The following is a 19,760-nucleotide window of genomic DNA, read 5'->3' as shown; positions in this document are numbered from 1 at the left end:
TGGTGGGGGAGGGGCAACTTCCAGATATTTTTTTCCGAGACAAAACTCTACCCCTCCATACCTTACCAGCCAACCTCGTCTTCGCAAACACAGAGCTTCTCCCACCAAGCTATTCCGCACACAAGGGCCCTCAATTCGCCATGGCCTCATCAAACCCTTTCCTGCTGGCAGCCGACAACAGCCCCGCGCTGCTGCCTCTCCTCCGCGAAAAGCCTGCGCTGGCATCGGCCCAGGACGAGCATGGATACTCGCTTGTCCATGCCGCCGCCAGCTACAACCATCTGGACCTGCTCCGAACCCTGATCCAGGAATTCAAGGTCGATGTGAACCTCAAGGACGAAGACAACGAGACCGCGCTATTTGTCATCGAGACTGTGGACGCCGCCAAAGCTCTGATCGAGCTGGGCGTGGACGTGATGCACAGAAGCTTGGAGGGGCTCACAGCAAGAGAAAAGATTGAGGGGGAGGCCGACTTTCCCGAAGTCGCTGCCTATCTATCTACCGTCGAGTCCACAAAGGTGGGAGAGGAGCTCGAGGCCACCGCCGCCGAGTTCAACAAGAATGCTCCCGAGGGTATGAAGGTCACTGTCGGCACCATGGACGAGACGCAGGATATCCCCGCCCAAGTCGATCCCGAGTTCCGCCGGCGGATCGAGGAGCTGGCTCAGCGGGAGGACTTTGACACGGCAGAGGGCCAGGCGGATTTGCGCAAGCTGGTGGAGGAGGCCCTCTCTGACCAAGGATTGGCCGAGGAGCGAAATGTGCGGTCTAAGCAGGCCTAAGCTCTGTCCCGCTGTCCCTCTTTCAGTCTTGGCTTTTGATCTCCCACATGAGGAACTCTCCCGAGCGCTCAGGCGGCCGAAGGAAAGTGAGCTCGTTGCACCCGCCGAGGATGTTGCGAGAGAAGGTCGTGCTGCTAAGCGCGAACCACGACTGCGACGGGCAGCTGGTGATGACGTCGACGAAGAGGCTCCGTAGCCAGCTCGAGGATAGGAAACCTTGCCAACTCAGCTTGCAGACTGGTGTCTGGGCCACGGCGCCGTCGGCTTCTGGCGGTGCATATCGTGAGAGATAGGGGTCAATGTTGTCTCCCGCCACGACGCGAGGACTTTCTAACCGGACAAGCGACAGCCACTCGTATATTTCCGTCGCGGAGTATTCAAGAGCCTCGCGGTCTCCCTGCGCGAGGATGGTGGGCGGTATCCTAAGGGGAATCTGGTTGATCCCGGTGTCTGTAGATAGCTTTGGCGACGACGTTCTTTCCGTCGCGCCCAGACTCTGCAGCAAATCTTCATCCATAGCTGACCGGGTTAGCATGTGTATACTTGAACATTGGGATGATGGGGAATAACATCAGAGCATAGACCTACCAGAGTCGGAGGCGTTGCAGACAAGCCATGTCATGGGCTGGTTCAGCACCTGCTTGCATGCATAATTCAGTCTGTCGAACTTTTTCCTACCGTGCAGCATTGACTCTTCCCGCAGGTTATATGATACTTCTGTGATACGAGTTAGCAACGTTCTTCTGCAGATGGACAGAGACAACTCATGACCTACTCCACCTAGGCTTAGATCCTCGATCACCCTTGATGCCGTAGGGTTTCCCCTCAAGCCCAGCGCGTTCATACGTCTCCCTATCAAGGTAGAGGTCCAGGATACCCTCTCGAAGGGTGAAGAGATTTCCAATGGTCGTTTTACCTTCCGACAGCATCATGATATTCCCTGAAGCAGATCAGCATTGAAACCCCAACAGTAGATGGCTGCTATTCAAGCACAGCAGAAGCCACATGGACGCACCTAATTTGATATACCGAGTGAGGAACTTGGTCTCCAGCACCTGGCCCAGCGTCATGACGACTCTGTAGTAGGCCGGCGAAGCACGCTCATCCATCTTGTGGACGATGATGTCGCAAATGTCTTGGGGGATGATCAAGTCAATCTGAAGTTAACAAGATCAGCAATCCTATCCCCAGATGGCATCAAACGGCAAAGCATGAGGTATGTTCATTTTATTTCACCGAACCCACCTTGTGGACAAAGTCGAGCTCCGAAATGGCCGTCCACGGCTTGCCTTTACTCGGAGGCTGCTTCGGATCGACGTGCCTCATGGTGCCGTACGTGACGAAGCATTTCGGCGACTGGTATATGGAAGGAGCCTGATGCCGCATGTTCAAATTATTCACAAACCAGTTCTTTCTCTCTTCAGAGAGACGGTAATGAGATTAACAGAGTTGCTGTGCCTCGAAGCTTCGACTGTTTTGACAGGTTGGTGGCTGTTTAAGAGGGAAGAAGCTGAAGATGCACCCCAAAAAGATGGAAGTGCAAGGTACAAAGAGCGATGTACCCTTTTTGAGCGCCATCCCGCCGAATGAGATGCGGCGCTTTCATCGTTTTTTCTTGATAGCGGGGCCACCACTTTTCATGTACAACAACTTGACTTCTTATGACAATCTCATAGACTTCTTCATTCTCTTGAACGACATATGAATTCTTGAGAAGTAGGTACAACTCTATTGACAGAGGATGGCACAGCAATTGCTAACCCATGATTGGAACCAGAAATCACCACTTTCATTGATTATACATCGAAGCGGCACGGCTCCTACAAGTTTTCCTTCTTTAGATCCTTCTCATAGAGACAGACATCGTCCTGGCTTCATGATACCCTGAAACTCACCACATTCATCCCTCTACAAACACGACGGGGCAGTTATAACATCACAAAGCATCCTTCAAGATGGACTTTCTCATCAAGTTTGCTTCCGAGCACGAATCCTTCAGAGTCCCCGAGATCGAAGCCCTAGCCATCATCGAAGGCCTCGATCTCAAGATCAAAGAATACGACCCCCAAGTAAGCCCCCCCCCCGGCCTCAACCACCCATCTCCGTCATAACACTCACATAAACCTCCCCAGTCCCCCTTCTGCGTCGTCCAGCTCCCCTCTGTCGACGCCGCAAAGAAGCTCCTCCGGCGCTCCGTCCTCGCCCACTCAATACACGAGCTCTGGGGCACCGCCCCCTCCCTCGACGCCCTCCACCCCATCATCAAGTCCCAGACCGCCCACCTCTGGCCCAGCTACAAGGACTGCTCCTTCAAGTTCGTCGTCGACGCCTACCAGGGCGCCCACTCCAACAAGGAGCGCCTCGCCATCATCGACACCTTCAGCTACCTCCCCTTCGACGGCCCCATCCGCATGGCCAACCCGGACGAGACCTTCACCGTCTTCGAGTTCTGGCCCTTCAACAGCGTGCCCCTCAAGATCGCCCGCCCGGACATGGTCCGCCTCGGCCGCTTCGTCGCCGCCTCCGCCCGCGACGTCATCCACAGGTACGACCTCAAGAAGCGCGGCTACATCTCCACCACCAGCATGGACGCCGAGCTCTCCCTCGTCACCGCCAACATCGCCCTCGCCGCGCCGGGCAAGCTCTTCTACGACCCCTTCGTCGGCACGGGGTCCTTCCCCATCGCCTGCGCCCACTTTGGCGCCATCGGCTGGGGCAGCGACATCGACGGCCGCAGCATGCGCGGCGAGGGCGACAACAAGAACAAGAGCCTGCCGGGCAACTTTGCGCAGTACGGGCTCAAGGCGCAGCTCGGCGGCTTCTTCTCCGCAGACCTGACCAACACGCCCATCAGGCGGCGGCGGACCTGGGACGGCATCGTGTGCGATCCCCCTTACGGCGTGAGAGAAGGGCTCAAAGTCTTGGGGCTGAAGAATCCCGAAAACGCAACATGGCTGATAGAACTCGGCATAAACGAGTGGCAGTAAGTCCATAGCCCCCCCCATCTCCCCCCATCTCGGTATCCCGCAAGATGAGAGTTTTGACATGATGGGAAATCGCACTCGCATAGATCTCCAGACTACGTGCCCCCCAAGAAACCATACAGCTTCCTCGCCATGCTCGACGACATCCTCGCCTTTGCCGCAGACACCCTCGTCGACCACGGCCGCCTCTCCTTCTGGATGCCCACCGCCAACGACGAGGAGCAAGAGATTCCCGTCCCGACGCATCCCTGTCTGGAAGTTGTCGTCGTCTGCGTCCAGACTTTCAACAAGTGTATGTAACTCTCTCTCTCTCTCTCTCTCTCTCTCTCTCTCCCCACCCCTTAAAAGTTTTCATGCTGACTTGTTATGTATTTTCTCGGCCAGGGTCAAGAAGACTGATCACGTATCAACGGCTGCCCGACTCACAAGTCTCCAGCGCCGACCTTGAAGCACACGAGAAGCGTAGACGGGAAGCAGCAGCTGCAAACACAGGCACAACAGCAGACGATCTCAATCCCTTCCGACGAGGCTACTTTCGAAAATTCGAGTCTGAAGCGTCACAGGTAGATAGCAAATAAATTATAAGACACACGTAATCTGCCATACAACTGTTGCCGAGTCAAAACGACATGACGAAAATCACAGAGCGTCTCGGGGCTCATATCCCCCTTTCATGATTTCAATGGCCATCAAATCCCTTGTATTGCATATTTCGTCACGCGTCATTCATCCCTAGCTTAAAACGTACTCAACGACCCTTCATGACAGCTTTCAAAGATTCTCGGTTCCAAAAAAAGACCTGTGCAGTGCCATCCCGACGTACCTATACTCAAAAAGCCGAGCTCCTTGCACGCATGCTATGTATCCCGTAAAACACCACTTCCCGAATCAATCCACCCGAAAGACAGAACAAAGCTCAGGAAATATGTCAAAGAGTAGAAAGCGAAGATGGAAAAGGAAAAAAGAGACGGGAAAAAGAGGAAAAGAAAGACATTCCGAGCGGACACTAGCGTTCCAAAACGACATCCGCTCCCAATTAAGTCCACCATCATGCGAAAGGAAAAAACACTTGACATCATCACCGGAACTCCATGGCACTGAAGCATCCCCGATCAGGAACATGCTTCAATTCCAGCTGTTGAAATCTGTGCGCGGAGAAGTTAGTCCCGTTGTTTCCAAGTAGGGTCGAAGGGGAGGCGTAAGAGATAGGGGCAAGGCTTACTTTTCGCTCTTGGAGTGGAAATAGATGCCGCTTATCTCTCCTTTGACCTGATTGAAGCAGATGTAGTAAAAGCCCTCAAAAGAGGCCCCGGTGATGGTTCGAACCCGGTGGTCGGGGACCAAGAAATGCTCTTTCCAGCGCATAAAGATGTGGTCTCGTTGCGCGAGGTCAGTGATGGTAACGGGCCCCTTGCGAGCCATCTTCTGGTAGGGCCGGAAGGCGCTGAACTTGGACCAGTGGCTCAGGTCGACCTTGGAGTTGGCCCCCCAGTCATCGTGCTTGGTGAAGAAGTTGTACTTGGTGCCAATGATTTCTCCCTCAAAGTAAGTGGTGAGGGTTGGGTGGTCCTCGGTCAATCCTATCGGCGGGGGTCAAGCTTATTAGCCAGGTACCGCTTATGACGCAATGGAGGGACTATGCAGAGCCCAGGGCGACAAACCTTGGATACGCAAATAGCCACAGAGAAAAGACTCGCGCAGGTCGACGTGCTTGATCTCGACCTGGACTTCGTAGACTTGTCTCTCAGATTGCTGTGTGCCGCGGAACCTGCTGCCGGGGCGGAGGAATGATGACGGTGAGATGGGGATTTTCTGTATCCAGCGTTAGCAATGCCAAGGATGCCCTATCAAACAGCAACACAGCATCCCAGCAGTGGAATCCTTACTCGTAGATTTGTGCAGTCAGATGGCATGGCGGGCGAGCCATATGCATCTTCTTCATACCACTCCAATGCGTCGGGCTCACGTCGGACGGGGATCGGATTCTCGACCTGTGAATGCCCAGACAAGGTGGACGACTCCCGACTCAGGCGATCAGCCGTGTCGGTTCCCTGGTGCTTGAGGGTATCGTCTCGCCCACTCAGGGTGGGAGATGTGGCAGTCGTCCCGCTGGACGGCGGTCGGGGAGACGTGGTATCCATGGGCGAGCCGCCCGCAGACGCCCGGCCATCTATGAATACTGTTTCTTCCGCTGCAGGGCCGTCGCGAGCTGCTTCGGATGAAAAGGCTGTAGAGGCAATGCTTGTGGATGGGCTCTGGCCGGTCTCCATGTCTGACGTCGGTCGCGTGGTGTCTTGAGCCGGCCGGGAGGATCGAGACAAGTGCGGCTGATCCTCAGGACATGACGAGAAACTGTAGGGAGGCGGAGAGGATTGGTCGGGAGGCGGGTTGGAGGAGGGAGTTGGCATTGTCGCAGCTGTGGACGAAGATCAAGACAAGAGGCGCCGGCTCGGTTCGTGGCAGGCAAGGCTGGCGCAGGAAGCCGAGAGGAAAGAGCAGGAAATGCGCAGCAGCAGAAGAGGGAAAACGAAGACAAGAAGAAATAATCTTGTGCCAATGTCGTGATTGGCTTTCGACCACGAATCGCTAATCAAAGACGATGATGATGCTCCAGCCCGTGTCGACGTGAGGAGTGCCGTTTCAGTCCGAGAGCGGATCGAGTTGCGATTCGAGCGGGAGGATGGCGGTGATTAAGTGCCCGAAGCAGCACAGCACACGTACAAGTACAAGGACAAGCAAGGACAAGCAAGGAGCAGGACGACCCACGAGGCCGGGACGAGGGTCTTCAGGGATGGCACGCAGCGTGCATCTCGCAGGCAAGCCACAGAGACGGGAGACACAGGCGATGGCGACAAGAGGCGGGCCAGCGGAGCGATGGAGACGAGAGATTGGGAGCGCAACAGCCACTGCACAGGATGAGGATGGGATGGATGGCTTTTCTTCGGGAGGCGAAAACTGGACGTTGGGCGCTGCAGTGTGGAGGGTTTAGAGGTGCAGGCTCGCTGAAGACGGGAGCCAGAGGCGGCGTACCCGATACAGCGGCCAGCCCGCGTCCACTAGGGGCGGCGGCAGGTATGGAGTACCTTGCTTCTATCCTCTGGATGCGGTTTTGGCTTCAAGTTGCTGGGCACCCACTGGGTGAGCTGCCATTCATTGATCCATTCAATGTCGACCTTGGATAACGCCGTGGTGACGAGGGGTTCTACTGGTGCAAGGCAGGCGGTTGATGGGACAGATACCACGCTGGTGAGAGTAGCGAAAGTTCACCTCTTGTCTGTCGACACTGACGAGGCTGGATTGGGGAAGCTGGGGCAAACACGTGCGAGTACCAGGTACTTTGCGCACGCAAGGTGAGACGGGATGGAGCTGAGGTTTGCGGAGGTGCTAGTGGCAGCTTGGACGGCCGGCAGATGCTACGATGTACTGGTACTTGCTGTAGGTTGGGCAGCAGTCAATTGCAGTGCGATGCCCGTATTGTACACCAAGACGAGACCCTGGATCTAAGACACACAGTGATAGGTACACGATGAATTGATTGTAAAGTAGAGTTTGGCATCGATCAGCGTACGTAGAAAACAATGAGTTGGTGACGGGCACCGGAAATAGTCGTAGAACGATTGAACCGACACAGGGTCGCAACCGGGTTGACTCTCGTCTACCGCAGGGGCACGGCACATGTACTAACTGGCGGCGACAACTTGAAGCCAGCCACACACCTGGATGTGGATCAAACAACAAAAGAAGATGCAGCCCAAGACTTGTTGTCAAACCATGGCTTGGTCCAGGTTCGGTTCGGTGTCTTACCGCGAGGCAAAGCAAGGGGTTTTGTCGCACTCAGTGGTTTGCTTCGCGAGTAACGTAGCCAGTTTGCCAGTGTATTGATGTTCCGGTCCGGATCACGGGAGCTTACTATATCACTAACTTACACGTCTGATAGCGCTTACTTTGCCAAGTCGCGGAATCCGACGCAAAGAATTCCAGGGCCAAAGATTATCCTTGTCAAAACGCCTTGAGAAAGTCATTCTAGATACTCTTTTGACTGTTTTCCAGAAATGCTAATTCACAGGAATCGCTCATCTTGTCCGCATGTAGCTGCTGCTGATGGATCAATGAACTGCTTTTGTATCTTCCCATGCGCCACCCTAGACTTAGAATCTCTTGCGCACGACGCTGCCGTCTATCCACCATCATGCGAATCGCAGATGCCTCGATAAGGCGAAGGGTATCATAACTGTGCTCTGCCTCTCTCTTCAGCTTGCCATGTCGACTCAGATTGGCTTGATCTTGAAGTGGAGCGCTATCAGACTAAACACAAGCGCCTTCAGGTCCTGCACAAGGTAGTAGAACACCCGGAGGCCCTCGGGGTCGGCGGATTCGGTGACATCGACCAATGATCCAATCTTGGCCGTCTATCGAAGGGGTCAGCTTTGCATGCTTTGCATGTCACTTGCATTTTGTTCGGGAGAGCAAACCTCGAAAGAAATGTGATCTCCTCCCAGCCGAATTTCCAACTCTTGGCGACCGTCCTTGTTCTTCTGCGGCCACTTGGAGTCGTCTTCCTTGATGATTTCGCTCTGCTTGACAATTCGCTTGATCTCGTCGATAACCGCGGAGCTGACACACACTATTGACCCAGCAATCAGTTTCCCATTCTCGCCCTGCGCAATCTCTTTTGATATCGGATGCAGTGTCTCCTTACTCTCTTTCCGGATCAGGCTGTCGTTCCTGTAGTTGGAGTTGTTTGCATATCGGGCGACCGCGCTGCGGCCATCTCCGACGACGCGGAAATCAAATTCTGTCGCACACGTAAGTATTCGAGCTGTCAACCGGAATTGAGGTTGAGCCTCGGTGGGCGGCTGTTGGTGTGGTTGTCGTACCCAAGAATTCGTGGCCAAATCGGCCCATGTGGCCCGAGCTGGACACATGATCAGTAGCTGAACTGAACAATCGCTGTAGGTCACTTCCAAAGGGGTCTTTCTTACTAGTATCGGATGTAGAACTGGTCGTTTGGTGCCGCCATCTCTGCTGTTGAGGCCGTGTCGAGTTGCGCCCAGATCTGTCGCGAGGCTGGAGCAAGTTCGAAATCATTCATAGGCCAGCTTCGTCACTGGATGGTGGGGCGCGGCAGAAAGCAGCGGGCGGTGAGCGAGTCCCTGCTCTAACTGCTGCACTTTGAGGCACCAGCTCCGTCACGTGAGCCCCCACGCCTCGCTCCAACTGCTGCTTAGTGCCACCTTTGCCCAGCGAGCCATCGCCAGTTGCTAGTAAAGAGCCAGATTGTCTTGAAGCAGCCCAACAGCAGCATCACCTCCCCCCAGTCGCCCGCCTCTCTCAACATTCTCGACGCTCTCTCCGGCGACTCTGGCTGCTCCAGCCCTGCAATTGGTGCGGTAGCGACTCTCCGGCACATGGCTCTGGTGAGCTCTCCGCTACTCGACGCTCCTCCCGCGCTCTCTTGAGGCCCCTTATCCCTCCTCGCCAAAAACCCCCCCACCGCCGCGGCTTCGACGCATTCCCGCCGAGCCAGATCTCTCGCAGCTCCTCCGAGCCCTTTTGCGCCCTCGAACGCCCCCGAATCACACAGCCGGCCACCATGTCTGGGTTCCTGGAGCACGCGTACAGCCTGGTGCACCAGGACAATGCCGCGGACGTGCCCTCGCTCTCCGATCTGCGCATGCAGCTGGAGAAGGGCACCGACGAGAGCAAGGTCGACACCATGAAGCGTATCCTGACCATCATGCTCAACGGAGACCCGATGCCGTCGCTGCTCATGCACATTATCCGATTCGTCATGCCTTCCAAGTACAAGCCGCTCAAGAAGCTCCTCTACTTCTACTACGAGATATGCCCCAAGCTCGACTCGGCTGGCAAGCTGAAGCAGGAGATGATTCTAGTCTGGTTAGTCACCGTCGTTCATTTTGCCATTGGCATCTGTCATGAGCCAATTCATGCAACCGAGGGCCGGCTGACCACCCCGCAGCAATGGCATCAGAAACGACTTGCAGCACCCTAACGAATACATCCGAGGCAACACCCTGCGATTCCTCTGCAAGCTCAGGGAGGCCGAGCTTATTGAGCCTCTCCTTTCCTCAGCGCGATCCTGCCTTGAGCACCGACACGCCTACGTCAGGAAAAATGCCGTCTTTGCGGTGTCATCCATTTACACACACTCGCCATCTCTCATTCCCGATGCCGCGGAGCTGATTGCGACTTTCCTCGAAAGCGAGACGGACGCCACGTGCAAGAGGAATGCCTTTGCAGCGCTCGCCAGCATCAACCACGATGCCGCTCTATTATATCTCAGCTCCGTCTTTGATGGGATCCCCAATGCCGAGGAACTGCTGCAGTTGGTTGAGTTGGAGTTTATCCGCAAAGACGCTGTTCAGAACTCGCAGAACAAGGTATGACTTTTGCTAGACAAGCCTTGCCAGTAGCTAACAAGGGAACAGGCTCGATACCTGCGATTAATATTCGACCTCCTGGAAGCCGGCGCATCCACTGTCGTCTACGAGGCGGCATCATCGTTGACGGCCCTGACAAATAACCCTGTTGCCGTCAAGGCTGCCGCGTCAAAGTTCATCGAGCTGAGCATCAAGGAGGCCGACAACAACGTCAAGCTCATTGTCCTCGACCGGGTCGATCAGCTGCGTCAGAAGAACGAGGGCGTCCTCGACGACCTGGTCATGGAGATCCTCCGGGTCCTCAGCAGCACAGACATTGACGTCCGCAAAAAGGCCCTCGAGCTGGCCCTGGCCATGGTCTCCAGCAAGAACGTCGAAGAGGTGGTGCTGCTGCTGAAGAAGGAGTTGTCCAAGACGGTCGACCAAGAGTATGAGAAGAACACCGAGTACCGATCCCTCCTCATCCACTCCATCCACCAGTGCGCCATCAAGTTCTCCGAGGTTGCTGCCAGCGTGGTGGAGCTTCTCATGGACTTTATTGCCGACTTCACAAACACCGCTGCCGTTGATGTCATCAATTTCGTCAAGGAGGTTGTCGAGAAGTTCCCCGAGCTCCGAACCAAGATTGTCCACCGTCTCGTCTCCACCCTCAGCGAAGTGCGGGCTGGAAAGGTCTATCGCGGTATCCTGTGGATCATTGGAGAGTATTCGGTGGAAGAGAAGGACATTCGGGATGCTTGGAAGGGCATCCGAGCCAGCTTGGGAGAAATTCCCATTGTGGCGTCGGAGCAGAGGCTGTTGGAAGAGCAGGACGGCGATGACAGCAAGGACGATCAGCTCAACGGCCACTCGAAGCCTTCAGCGCCCACTGGCTCCCGCAAGGTGCTCGCTGACGGCACTTATGCCACCGAGACTGCGCTGACCAGCCAGTCTTCCGCCGCCGCCAAGCTGGAGGCCGTCAAGGCCGCCCAGAAGCCGCCCTTGAGACAGCTCATCCTCGATGGCGACTACTACCTGTCAACCGTTCTCTCTTCAACGCTGGTGAAGCTGGTTATGCGCCACTCGGAAATCTCAGCCGAGCACGCTCGAACCAACGCCCTCAAGGCCGAGGCCATGCTCATCATGATCTCCATCATCCGCGTCGGCCAGTCTCAGTTTGTCAAGGCACCGATTGACGAGGATTCCGTCGACCGAATCATGGCGTGCGTGCGTTCACTTGCAGAGTTCACCCAACGAAAGGAGCTGGAGGAAGTTTGGCTCGACGATACGCGCAAGGCATTCCGTGCGATGGTGCAGGCCGAGGAGAGCAAGCGCGCCGCCAAGGAGGCTCGCGAAAAGGCCAAGACGGCCATCCAGGTCGACGACGTGATTCCCATTCGCCAGCTGTCCAAGAAGAACGCCACCGAGGGCCTGGACGAGATCGAGATGGACTTGGAGAGGGCAACTGGTGGCGAGGGAGGCGCCGAGGACCTCACATCCAAGCTCAGCCGGGTCGTCCAGTTGACCGGTTTCTCCGACCCAGTGTACGCTGAGGCGTACGTCAAGGTGCACCAGTTCGATATTATCCTGGATGTGCTGCTGGTCAACCAGACTACCGACACGCTCCAGAACCTGTCGGTTGAGTTTGCCACTCTTGGTGACCTCAAGGTTGTTGAGCGACCGACTACACAGAACCTGGGGCCCCACGACTTCCACAACGTGCAGTGCACCATCAAGGTGTCGTCAACAGACACGGGTGTCATCTTTGGCAACGTCGTGTACGATGGCGCGCACTCGACCGACACCAACGTTGTCATTCTCAACGACCTGCACGTGGACATTATGGACTACATCCAGCCGGCCACGTGCACCGAGACGCAGTTCCGAACGATGTGGACCGAGTTTGAGTGGGAGAACAAGGTCAACATCAACTCCAAGGCCAAGTCATTGCGCGAGTTCCTGGACCAGCTCATGGCCTGCACGAACATGAACTGCCTGACGCCCGAGGCCAGTCTCAAGGGAGACTGCCAGTTCTTGAGCGCCAACCTGTACGCTCGCAGTGTATTTGGTGAGTCCTTTCTCAAAGTCTTGAGAGATCCAAGATCCGTTACTAACTCTCTTCTGCAGGCGAGGACGCGCTGGCCAACCTGAGCATCGAAAAGGAGGGCGAGGACGGCCCCATCACAGGCTTCGTGCGGATAAGGAGTAGATCGCAAGGCCTGGCGCTGAGTCTGGGCTCACTAAAGGGCCTTAATAAGATTGGCTCGACCGCTTAGATGTCGGAACGCAAGCCAAAAGACGTTGCGCGCGCATTGCACTAAAAAAAAAAACACTAGATAATTTTACGAATTCCTTTTTCTGCTATATATCTTGTCTCTCTTTCTTCGCGTGTTTGTTGAGGGAGTGTTTTGTAGACATGGCTAGACGATGGTGGCATAAGATGCAGAGATTTCCAACGTGGTTCAACGAGACAAAAGGCTTTGGCGATGGGAAAGCGGGGAGCTGGCAAATGGGGGATATATACAAAAAGAGTCCATGGGTGGCGAGCGTGTCTTGCCAGGTTTTGATCTGATGAAAAAGGGGGGGAATTACTGCTACCACGGTATTAGTAGGTAGACGCCCATGATGGGAGATGGTCAAGGGGCTGTTTCAGTCGTGTCATTTATTAAAGCCAGAATTCTTTACAAGTATCAAACCATGATCTTACGTTTTTTTCCATTTCGTTCCTTGTCAAAGTTGTTTGACCGCCTATAGATGGGTAGGTAGTCTAGTCCGCATACATTATAGAATAATATATCTCGTCAATTGCCGAATAGCAGAGCATCACCGTCCGTCTGCCAACATCACAGATCACATCTTCCAAATGGAAATGAGCCCCGGGCCCTTATCCCATCTTATCCGCCCTTTGTCGCCCTCATCTGTTGAATTCGACCAAGACATCCGCCAACCTTCGACACCGTTTCCCCCACTTTCAGCTTGCCCGTTCGTTCACGCCGTGATACGATACTGTGTACAGGCGAAATATGTGCAATTTATTGTGATATGGGGTATATATGAACGCTCTTGCGGAAGTAAAGAAGCAAAAGGGCATTGGAGAAAAAAGACATTAGAAAGGCTAGAGGGGGGTGAAATGGTTGGGAAAGGCAAAACATACCCCCCTTAAAATCAAGAGAATTGCGCCGTTAAAACTCCATTCTTCTCGAGCGTCAAATAGGACGCGAGAAGAAAAATGATAAGTGGGGGTATTGTTCAAGGCGTGAACAAGGGGAAAGGAAATGGTAAGAGGGGGTAATTATCCAGAGGCGTGAACAAAGGGAACTGTATACGAAGTGAAGACAATGTGTCATGGTATTAGGATTGAAAGATGGGAGAGGTGAGGAGTGAAAAGAAAGTAGAAGGAGTGTCATCGGTTGAATACCAGAGCATTGATGACGTGCCCGGCGTGCCAGCCTTGGGCTTCGAGGGAATGGCTCTCCTTGAGCATCTTGCCCATGTAGGCCAGACGGATCTTCTTGTCCGCGGGAAGCTGTGAGCAAAGTGTGTTAGCTGACCAGTATCGAGGAGCAGCGAATGACAAAGAGGACTCACCGACGACGACTCCGTAATCTTGCGAATCACGCTCCGCACATTGTCCTTCTTGGCCACGGACACTTTGACGTCCACGCCCGTCTCGCTCAGGCGCGCGCAAAGAGCAACCATTTCCACCTCGCCAAGCACCCCCTTGCCCTTCTCCTCCCGCCTCCTCTCCGAGTCTTCGTCGTCGTCCTCGTCCTCGCCAGCGGTCTCCTCGCCGGCGGTCGTGTCGCCCTTGGCATCCGGATCCTGGTCGTCGCCGTCGTCGGCCAGGTTATCCGGGTCGGAGACGACCCATTCGGGCAGCGCATACAAGTTGCCCAGGGCATCGTAAGCACCGTGGGCAAGGTCGCCGGTCGGCAGCGAGATCTCGGCGGCCGTGAGGATGGACTGCGCCGTGGCCAAGGCGTCGTCGTCGTCGTCATCGTCCTCGGCCGGGCTCGACTCCCACAGGACCTGCAGCGCGGCGTGCAGCGTCTGCCAGATCTCGGGTCGGCAGACGACCCTGGTGTCGAAGAACTCGGCGCGCTCCTTGTCGATGTCGCGGCGGGTCCACGTCTGCGCAGACGTCCACTGGTGGCGGCGCAACGGCTTGTTGATGTGCTGGTCCAGAGGGCGCGGGTCCCGGCGGCGATGGCGATGACCCAGGGTCGAGGCTGGCGGGCCGCTGGAGAGGATGCCCTCGGGCAGGCTCAAGGGCGGCGGGTTGATGGCGCGCGAGGAAGCATCGGAGACGCCTCCGGGGTACGGCGAGTTGGGACCCGCGGAACGAGAGAAGCAGCAGCCCTGAGCGCATCGTCAGCATGTGCACATTTCGAGGCGGGTGAGCTGAGGGACTGAGGGAAAGCTGGGGGAGCAGCGCGCACCATGATGTCGCCGCCTTGATATAAGGTATGCGATGAATGAGTGCGGTTCTTTCAATGTCAGATATCGGGTCTCAGCTGGTGGGCAGAACGGCGGCGCTTCGCAACGAAACGGCGACCAAACGCCATGCCAGGTCTGGCTGCAGATACCGAGGGCCAGGACAGAACACAAGGCACAGGGAAGTCGTTGCGCTGGAGAGATTGGGAAGCCGGGCGTGAGGTCACGGCCAAGATGGCGTCGAGGGACCACGTGCAGTCTCTCGAGCTCGCCGTTATCTTTCGACTTTCTTTCTTTTGTTCTCCAATCTGCCTCGAGACAGGGTCCAAAGGTTGCGTAGGAGGATGAAGACGAAGGCGAGAAGTTGGGTGTTGTGTGGTCTCGCAGGTCGAGCCGCTGGCTGGCCGGAAGCTGGCCGGGAAGCTGGTCGGGAAGCGGCGCCGCTGACTGGCGCGCACCAGCGCAAACAGTGTGTGGCTGTGGAGGGACAGAAAACGAGGCTTATCTTGGTGCGGTTTTGGCTTGGATGTCGAGCCGAAGTGTGTTGCGAGGCGTTCTGGTGTGTCGAGGAAGAGGGCCGGGGTTCGGGGGAACTGAGGAGGAGGGCCAAGTCCGGTTGGCTGCGTATGTATCAGATGCTGAGTGGGCGGGATGGAATCAAACGCAGCAGATGGCTATAAAGAAGAAGACTGTCTGCTGTAGAACTCCATGAGCTTAAATGCAAAAGAAAGAGGAGATCATGCACAATGCAAGAGAAGGAAGAGCGTTGCTACTCGTATTTGCGAACCATTTACACGTGCCTGTGAATGGCGACAAATGAGGGCCCGCAGATGCAGCAACGCTCACTTAACCGAGCAAAGCTTAAGGTGAGAACCCCCCGCCGGAAGTTACAGCGGGGTGATGCAGGCAAAAGCCCGCTGGAGGGAGTCCTGTCCACTGAGCCGCTGGAGCTTCCAGGGACTGGTGGGGAGATGGCGTTTGCGCTACAGCGTGGATGGATGGATGGATGATGCTTCCATGGCTTCCAGCCGGAGTGGCGGCAGACGAGCAGCTGCTAAAGATTGTTGCTTTTTGGAATCCCAAGGTTCGGGCTGTGCAGGAGATTCGATTCCAAGGCCTGGCTTGTGCCGAGACTCCTCTACGTGCTGTATCTCATACGTGGATGTCAACGGACAGTGCGATCTAAGTTGCTGCGTTTGATACGGATAGTACCTACACGTCCTCACCTCATCTCAGATGGCTTCATGCCATTTCAAAGCAGATAGAGGCGTTCATGCGCAGCTGACATGCATCATCAGTTGGATCAATATCCAGTAAACTGCACAAGACATCTCGCCTCCTCACCGGTGCCTCAGCTGCAGAGACTCAGCCCTGGTAACTTGCCACGGGTTGCTCACCCGCAGCTCCAGGGTAGGTCCTTGCCACGACTCGTCCAATTAACTACACCATGTGGCAGGATTTGCGCCGTGGACAATCTCATCCCTGTCTGCTTCATTCTCATAACGCACGCATCCGCATTCAATGCTGTGACTACCGCGCTGCCTCGTACTTTGACTTGAACAACTCAGACCGCCGAATACTCCTGTTCTCCTGCAGCAAATCAAGAGGTCATGATTAATGACCAGTTGCTCCATTCCATAAAAAAAGTCGACATCACAGGCGCATCCATCAAGTGAGCCATCTCAAAGCCATGGAGGCCGTCACGAGACAGCACTTTTTCTTCCACGACCAGCCGGTAAGAAAATGATATTGTAGTAACCGAATGAAGAAACTCCAGGAAACAAGGACATTGCTAACGATGCAAGCAAAGGAATACGCAGAACAAAGGGAATCCTGCCACTTCTGCCAGCTCCGCGCCTTTCCCACCCACAAGACCATCCCCGTCACCATCGTCAACGAGGTCGACCAGGCCGTCATCCCGCCCAACTTCCGCTTCGTCGACCGCATGGTCCTGCGCCCCGGCGTCGAGCCCGCTGAGGATAGCTTCCGCAGCGGCTGCTCCTGCGAGTCCGACGCCGAGTGCCAGTACATGGGCTGCCTGTGCCTCGCCGACCTGGACGACCAGGACAGCGGCAGCGACGACGACGACGAGGGGGATGACGGCTATCGCATCGCCAGCCAGCTCAATGGGGACACGCTCGATGGAGGGTCGCTTAAGAAAGACGAGGACAGGACGAAGAAGAGGAAGGCGTACGCATATCACTCGCACGGGGCCAAGGCCGGCCTGCTGCGGTCCAAGATGCTCAACTCCAAGGAGCCGCTGTACGAGTGCCACGCCGGCTGCTCGTGCTCCATGGACTGTCCCAACCGGGTGGTGGAGCGAGGGCGAACCGTTCCGCTGCAGATATTCCGCACCCACGATAGGGGATGGGGTGAGTCTTGAGATCATATATACGAGTTGAAGACGTGAACACTGAAAACGTTTTCCCCCAGGAGTCCACGCCCAGGCGGCCATCAAAAAGGGGCAGTTCGTCGACCGCTACTACGGCGAAATCATCACCTCGGCCGAGGCCGACCGCCGCCGCGCCGCCTCCGCCGTCTCCCAGCGCAAGGACGTCTACCTCTTCGCCCTCGACAAGTTCACCGACCCGAACTCGCTGGACGCGCGCCTCAAGGGCCCGCCGCTCGAGGTCGACGGCGAGTTCCTGTCGGGCCCCACGCGCTTCATCAACCACTCGTGCGAGCCCAACCTGCGCATCTTTGCACGCGTCGGCGACCACGCCGACAAGCACATCCACGACCTGGCGCTCTTCGCCATCAAGGACATCCCCCGTGGCGAGGAGCTGACGTTTGATTATGTGGACGGGGTGACGGGGGATGGGGGCGGGATGGAGGCGCATGGGGAGATGGCCAAGTGCTTGTGCGGGAGCCGCAAGTGCAGGGGGTATCTGTGGTGATATGCTCTTCTTTTGTCTTGGATTTCATCTTTCTTCTACTTGAGCATAGCATAGCTAATGGCATAGTTCAATGCGATCCCCTTTTTGTTCTTTTCAATCCCGCCGTGGCGGGCATCCGGACAGGCAGTGAATGCATTTCATCAACAATGGTCAAGCTCCCTCATCCGAACCGACCAAGAGCAACATATCCGTCCAACTGCCTGCCACTCGCCAATCTTCATCCCGCGTTCTGGATTTCGGCATCTTACAGAAAAACTCTCGTTTGACTTGGAACACTGCGGTGGAGATAAGGTTCGACGGGAGTTTGAACTGTGGTGGCTCTTAGTCTGCGCCATCCGGCCTCACCTTTTGTAACCACCACAACTCCCACGCTTTTTTGTCTCTCGGCCTCTTCTTCTTACCGATGTTTCATTCACCTCGCTTCAGAATTTACAACAGGCGGGCAGCGTTTCCATCTCGTTTACACCACAGAAAGTTCTTTGTTTGCGGCCTCCAGTTCCGAAAGCTTTCCAAGGCTTTTACAGGTTCGCCGAACACGCCCAAAAAGCGCACCAGCACTCCGGATCCGGATCCCGTCATGTCCACGCCCGCGCCCCCCCCGTTGCCTCCCAAAACGTGGCGGTTTTCCACAGATGTTATAAAGCGAGCTAGATGAAATGAAAGACTCTCACCAGAATTTCCAAACAGATGGAAAACATTACTTTACGTTTACCGCTCCTACAGTCGTTGAACAGGTAACCTTACCTTCATTCCAAGTCCCCCTGGCACTGGCGCTGGCACAAATGGACAGGCATCACGGCGACCGCATCTCCTCCTCCCCCCCGAGCCCCGTCGCCCTCACCCTCCGCCGCCGCGAGCGGGACGAGCGCCGCCGGCAGGCAGAGCACTACGCCCAGGGCCGGCCCCGTCCCTCGCGCACCCTCTGCGGCAACGGCGAGTGTCTGCTGCGCTGCTGCAACGTCTTCGCCACCGCGAGCCCGCGCTTCCTGCCCGTGTTTCTGCTGGGCGACAACGAGCGCAGCGTGGACGGCGTTCCCGTAAGAGACATACTCACGGACTTTGCGTATCTGGCGAGCACGCGCATGTGGCCCTCCCCCTGCTGCTCCTCCTCCTCCCCCTCCTCCGACTCCTCTTCTTTGGAAAAGGAGGAGGAGAAGAAGAAGAAGAAGCAGAAGCAGAAGCAGAGCAAGGCGCTGCTGCTCAGGGCGCAGTCTATCGAGGCGTTTGCCGCGTCGCCGCCGGCCAGGGCGGCGTATCTCGACTTCAGGGGCCTCTGCGAGAAGAACAACCTGCGCTTCGCCGCGGAATCGCGCTTCCGGGACGTGCTCTCCGCTACGATGGCTCCCTTTTGCGACGTCCTCGCTGCGCTGGACGCAGCAGCAGAAAAGTCCGACGCGGCGCGCATTGAGCCGCTCGTCCACCGCACGCTGCAAGGCTGCTTCCCTCCTCAACAACAGCGGCCCGACGACCCTCAGATGCAGCAGCACCCAGGGGACATGGGAAAGCCAGTCGCGTGGACGCACGAGGCCTGCATCATGCGCTTCCTGCTGACGGCCGAGCTGTGGCGGCGACACGACGGGCGACACATGCGCCGGCGCGGGTGGGCGGCGTGGGGAGAGGGAGAGGAGCGCTGGAGAGTGGCGGAGATGCTGTCGGCGGTGCTGCTGCAGTACTGGCTGATGGACCGGGAGAGGTGCTTCGAGAGGGTGTCGTGTCGGGGAGGGGAGCAGTGCGATGAGGTCTGGCAGGATTGGGTGGACAAGTATCCGCTGCTGGGAGATGATGACGATGATGATGATGATGATGATGAGGGGGGGGAAGAGGAGGAGGAAGAAGAAGAACGGGATGAGGCAGTCAAGAGCCCTGAGCTGGTGCCCAAGCCGCTCGGGCTCATCAAGGGGCTGGACCTGGACAAGGACGTGGGATACGTGGGCGGCGTTGGGACGGCGCATAGGGGCCCGCTATGGATCGAGAGGCGGCAGAGGCATGGCGTTGAGGGACTGCCGCAGCATTGAACCTGCTTGATCCATGAATCGTGAATACTTTCTGATTGGCAATGGGTTTGTAATAGCGAAGTTGTTTCTTTCGGCTATGAGGAAGTTTGATGGGACGCCGGATGCGGTAAACTTCGGGAGTCGGCAATTGACGGGCCTTGATTTGAAATTACACGTTATCCACGATTTTGTAAAGGAAAAATCAAAGATAAAAAAAAAAAAAAAGGAAACGAAAAAGTAAAAAGGGGAGACGAGACCTTTCACCTGCTACACATTAAAGCTCAGTTCT

General features: G+C 56.1%; 9 protein-coding genes across 9 annotated transcripts; 5 read left to right on the top strand and 4 right to left on the bottom strand.

Moving 5' to 3' along the window:
- Positions 1-140: 140 nt before the first annotated feature.
- Positions 141-782, top strand: BBK36DRAFT_1202340 (hypothetical protein; the record flags this gene model as incomplete). The annotated part of the gene is made up of 1 exon (XM_024897214.1): positions 141-782. One exon carries the CDS (start codon positions 141-143, stop codon positions 780-782), a length of 642 nt encoding a protein of 213 aa, XP_024748965.1.
- Positions 783-804: 22 nt separating this feature from the next.
- Positions 805-2,168, bottom strand: BBK36DRAFT_1159784 (hypothetical protein; the record flags this gene model as incomplete). Its single annotated transcript, XM_024894228.1, has 5 exons — positions 805-1,301; positions 1,371-1,499; positions 1,558-1,722; positions 1,798-1,939; positions 2,028-2,168. The coding sequence occupies 5 exons, from the start codon at positions 2,166-2,168 to the stop codon at positions 805-807; spliced, it is 1,074 nt and encodes a 357-aa protein (XP_024748964.1).
- A 569-nt stretch (positions 2,169-2,737) lies between these two features.
- Positions 2,738-4,344, top strand: BBK36DRAFT_1202325 (tRNA guanosine-2'-O-methyltransferase; the record flags this gene model as incomplete). Its single annotated transcript, XM_024897213.1, has 4 exons — positions 2,738-2,851; positions 2,915-3,765; positions 3,853-4,058; positions 4,151-4,344. 4 exons carry the CDS (start codon positions 2,738-2,740, stop codon positions 4,342-4,344), a joined length of 1,365 nt encoding a protein of 454 aa, XP_024748963.1.
- A 491-nt stretch (positions 4,345-4,835) lies between these two features.
- Positions 4,836-6,583, bottom strand: BBK36DRAFT_1135518 (hypothetical protein). The gene is made up of 5 exons (XM_024892671.1): positions 6,348-6,583; positions 5,653-6,270; positions 5,428-5,578; positions 4,989-5,346; positions 4,836-4,911 (listed from the first exon to the last, which is right to left on the bottom strand). Exons 2-5 carry the CDS (start codon positions 6,172-6,174, stop codon positions 4,845-4,847), a joined length of 1,098 nt encoding a protein of 365 aa, XP_024748962.1. The 5' UTR covers positions 6,175-6,270; positions 6,348-6,583; the 3' UTR covers positions 4,836-4,844.
- A 1,089-nt stretch (positions 6,584-7,672) lies between these two features.
- On the bottom strand, positions 7,673-8,802 carry BBK36DRAFT_1135517 (Mago nashi protein). Its single transcript, XM_024892670.1, is given in 7 exon segments — positions 7,673-7,784; positions 7,799-7,898; positions 7,957-8,175; positions 8,239-8,390; positions 8,466-8,561; positions 8,644-8,681; positions 8,749-8,802. The coding sequence occupies 5 exon segments, from the start codon at positions 8,784-8,786 to the stop codon at positions 8,035-8,037; spliced, it is 465 nt and encodes a 154-aa protein (XP_024748961.1). The 5' UTR covers positions 8,787-8,802; the 3' UTR covers positions 7,673-7,784; positions 7,799-7,898; positions 7,957-8,034.
- A 230-nt stretch (positions 8,803-9,032) lies between these two features.
- Positions 9,033-12,429, top strand: BBK36DRAFT_1135516 (coatamer complex, beta subunit). Its single transcript, XM_024892669.1, is given in 6 exon segments — positions 9,033-9,274; positions 9,286-9,310; positions 9,342-9,664; positions 9,747-10,167; positions 10,216-12,214; positions 12,274-12,429. The coding sequence occupies 4 exon segments, from the start codon at positions 9,360-9,362 to the stop codon at positions 12,420-12,422; spliced, it is 2,874 nt and encodes a 957-aa protein (XP_024748960.1). The 5' UTR covers positions 9,033-9,274; positions 9,286-9,310; positions 9,342-9,359; the 3' UTR covers positions 12,423-12,429.
- Positions 12,430-13,549: 1,120 nt separating this feature from the next.
- On the bottom strand, positions 13,550-14,854 carry BBK36DRAFT_1202304 (hypothetical protein; the record flags this gene model as incomplete). Its single annotated transcript, XM_024897212.1, has 3 exons — positions 14,586-14,854; positions 13,735-14,505; positions 13,550-13,672 (listed from the first exon to the last, which is right to left on the bottom strand). The coding sequence occupies exons 1-3, from the start codon at positions 14,586-14,588 to the stop codon at positions 13,550-13,552; spliced, it is 897 nt and encodes a 298-aa protein (XP_024748959.1). The 5' UTR covers positions 14,589-14,854.
- Positions 14,855-16,165: 1,311 nt separating this feature from the next.
- Positions 16,166-17,701, top strand: BBK36DRAFT_1135515 (SET domain-containing protein). The gene is given in 6 exon segments (XM_024892668.1): positions 16,166-16,315; positions 16,391-16,952; positions 17,014-17,478; positions 17,529-17,550; positions 17,599-17,634; positions 17,649-17,701. 3 exon segments carry the CDS (start codon positions 16,271-16,273, stop codon positions 17,475-17,477), a joined length of 1,071 nt encoding a protein of 356 aa, XP_024748958.1. The 5' UTR covers positions 16,166-16,270; the 3' UTR covers position 17,478; positions 17,529-17,550; positions 17,599-17,634; positions 17,649-17,701.
- Positions 17,702-18,259: 558 nt separating this feature from the next.
- On the top strand, positions 18,260-19,496 carry BBK36DRAFT_163586 (hypothetical protein; the record flags this gene model as incomplete). Its single annotated transcript, XM_024897745.1, has 1 exon — positions 18,260-19,496. One exon carries the CDS (start codon positions 18,260-18,262, stop codon positions 19,490-19,492), a length of 1,233 nt encoding a protein of 410 aa, XP_024748957.1. The 3' UTR covers positions 19,493-19,496.
- Positions 19,497-19,760: the final 264 nt, after the last annotated feature.

This window comes from Trichoderma citrinoviride (genome assembly GCF_003025115.1).
Source record: "Trichoderma citrinoviride strain TUCIM 6016 unplaced genomic scaffold BBK36scaffold_8, whole genome shotgun sequence".
NCBI lineage: Eukaryota > Fungi > Ascomycota > Sordariomycetes > Hypocreales > Hypocreaceae > Trichoderma > Trichoderma citrinoviride.
Note: the sequence above shows the minus strand (reverse complement) of the source record. Positions and strands in the feature narration are given on the sequence as shown.

What these genes read in the sequence shown, in the direction of transcription:
- BBK36DRAFT_1135518 (XM_024892671.1), bottom strand. Translation starts at nt 6,174, where the DNA reads ATGCCAACTCCCTCCTCCAACCCGCCTCCCGACCAATCCTCTCCGCCT. An exon ending in CTGACTGCACAAATCTACGA is followed by an intron (nt 5,579 to 5,652) that starts GTAAGGATTCCA and finishes CGCTGGATACAG; the next exon opens with AAAATCCCCATCTCACCGTC. An exon ending in TGGCTATTTGCGTATCCAAG is followed by an intron (nt 5,347 to 5,427) that starts GTTTGTCGCCCT and finishes CCCCGCCGATAG; the next exon opens with GATTGACCGAGGACCACCCA.
- BBK36DRAFT_1135517 (XM_024892670.1), bottom strand. Translation starts at nt 8,786, where the DNA reads ATGGCGGCACCAAACGACCAGTTCTACATCCGATACTA. An exon ending in ATTTGGCCACGAATTCTTGG is followed by an intron (nt 8,562 to 8,643) that starts GTACGACAACCA and finishes CGTGTGCGACAG; the next exon opens with AATTTGATTTCCGCGTCGTC. An exon ending in CAGCCTGATCCGGAAAGAGA is followed by an intron (nt 8,391 to 8,465) that starts GTAAGGAGACAC and finishes CTGGGTCAATAG; the next exon opens with TGTGTGTCAGCTCCGCGGTT.
- BBK36DRAFT_1135516 (XM_024892669.1), top strand. Translation starts at nt 9,360, where the DNA reads ATGTCTGGGTTCCTGGAGCACGCGTACAGCCTGGTGCACCAGGACAAT. An exon ending in CAGGAGATGATTCTAGTCTG is followed by an intron (nt 9,665 to 9,746) that starts GTTAGTCACCGT and finishes ACCACCCCGCAG; the next exon opens with CAATGGCATCAGAAACGACT. An exon ending in GTACGCTCGCAGTGTATTTG is followed by an intron (nt 12,215 to 12,273) that starts GTGAGTCCTTTC and finishes TCTCTTCTGCAG; the next exon opens with GCGAGGACGCGCTGGCCAAC.
- BBK36DRAFT_1135515 (XM_024892668.1), top strand. Translation starts at nt 16,271, where the DNA reads ATGGAGGCCGTCACGAGACAGCACTTTTTCTTCCACGACCAGCCG. An exon ending in TTTTCTTCCACGACCAGCCG is followed by an intron (nt 16,316 to 16,390) that starts GTAAGAAAATGA and finishes ATGCAAGCAAAG; the next exon opens with GAATACGCAGAACAAAGGGA. An exon ending in CACCCACGATAGGGGATGGG is followed by an intron (nt 16,953 to 17,013) that starts GTGAGTCTTGAG and finishes GTTTTCCCCCAG; the next exon opens with GAGTCCACGCCCAGGCGGCC.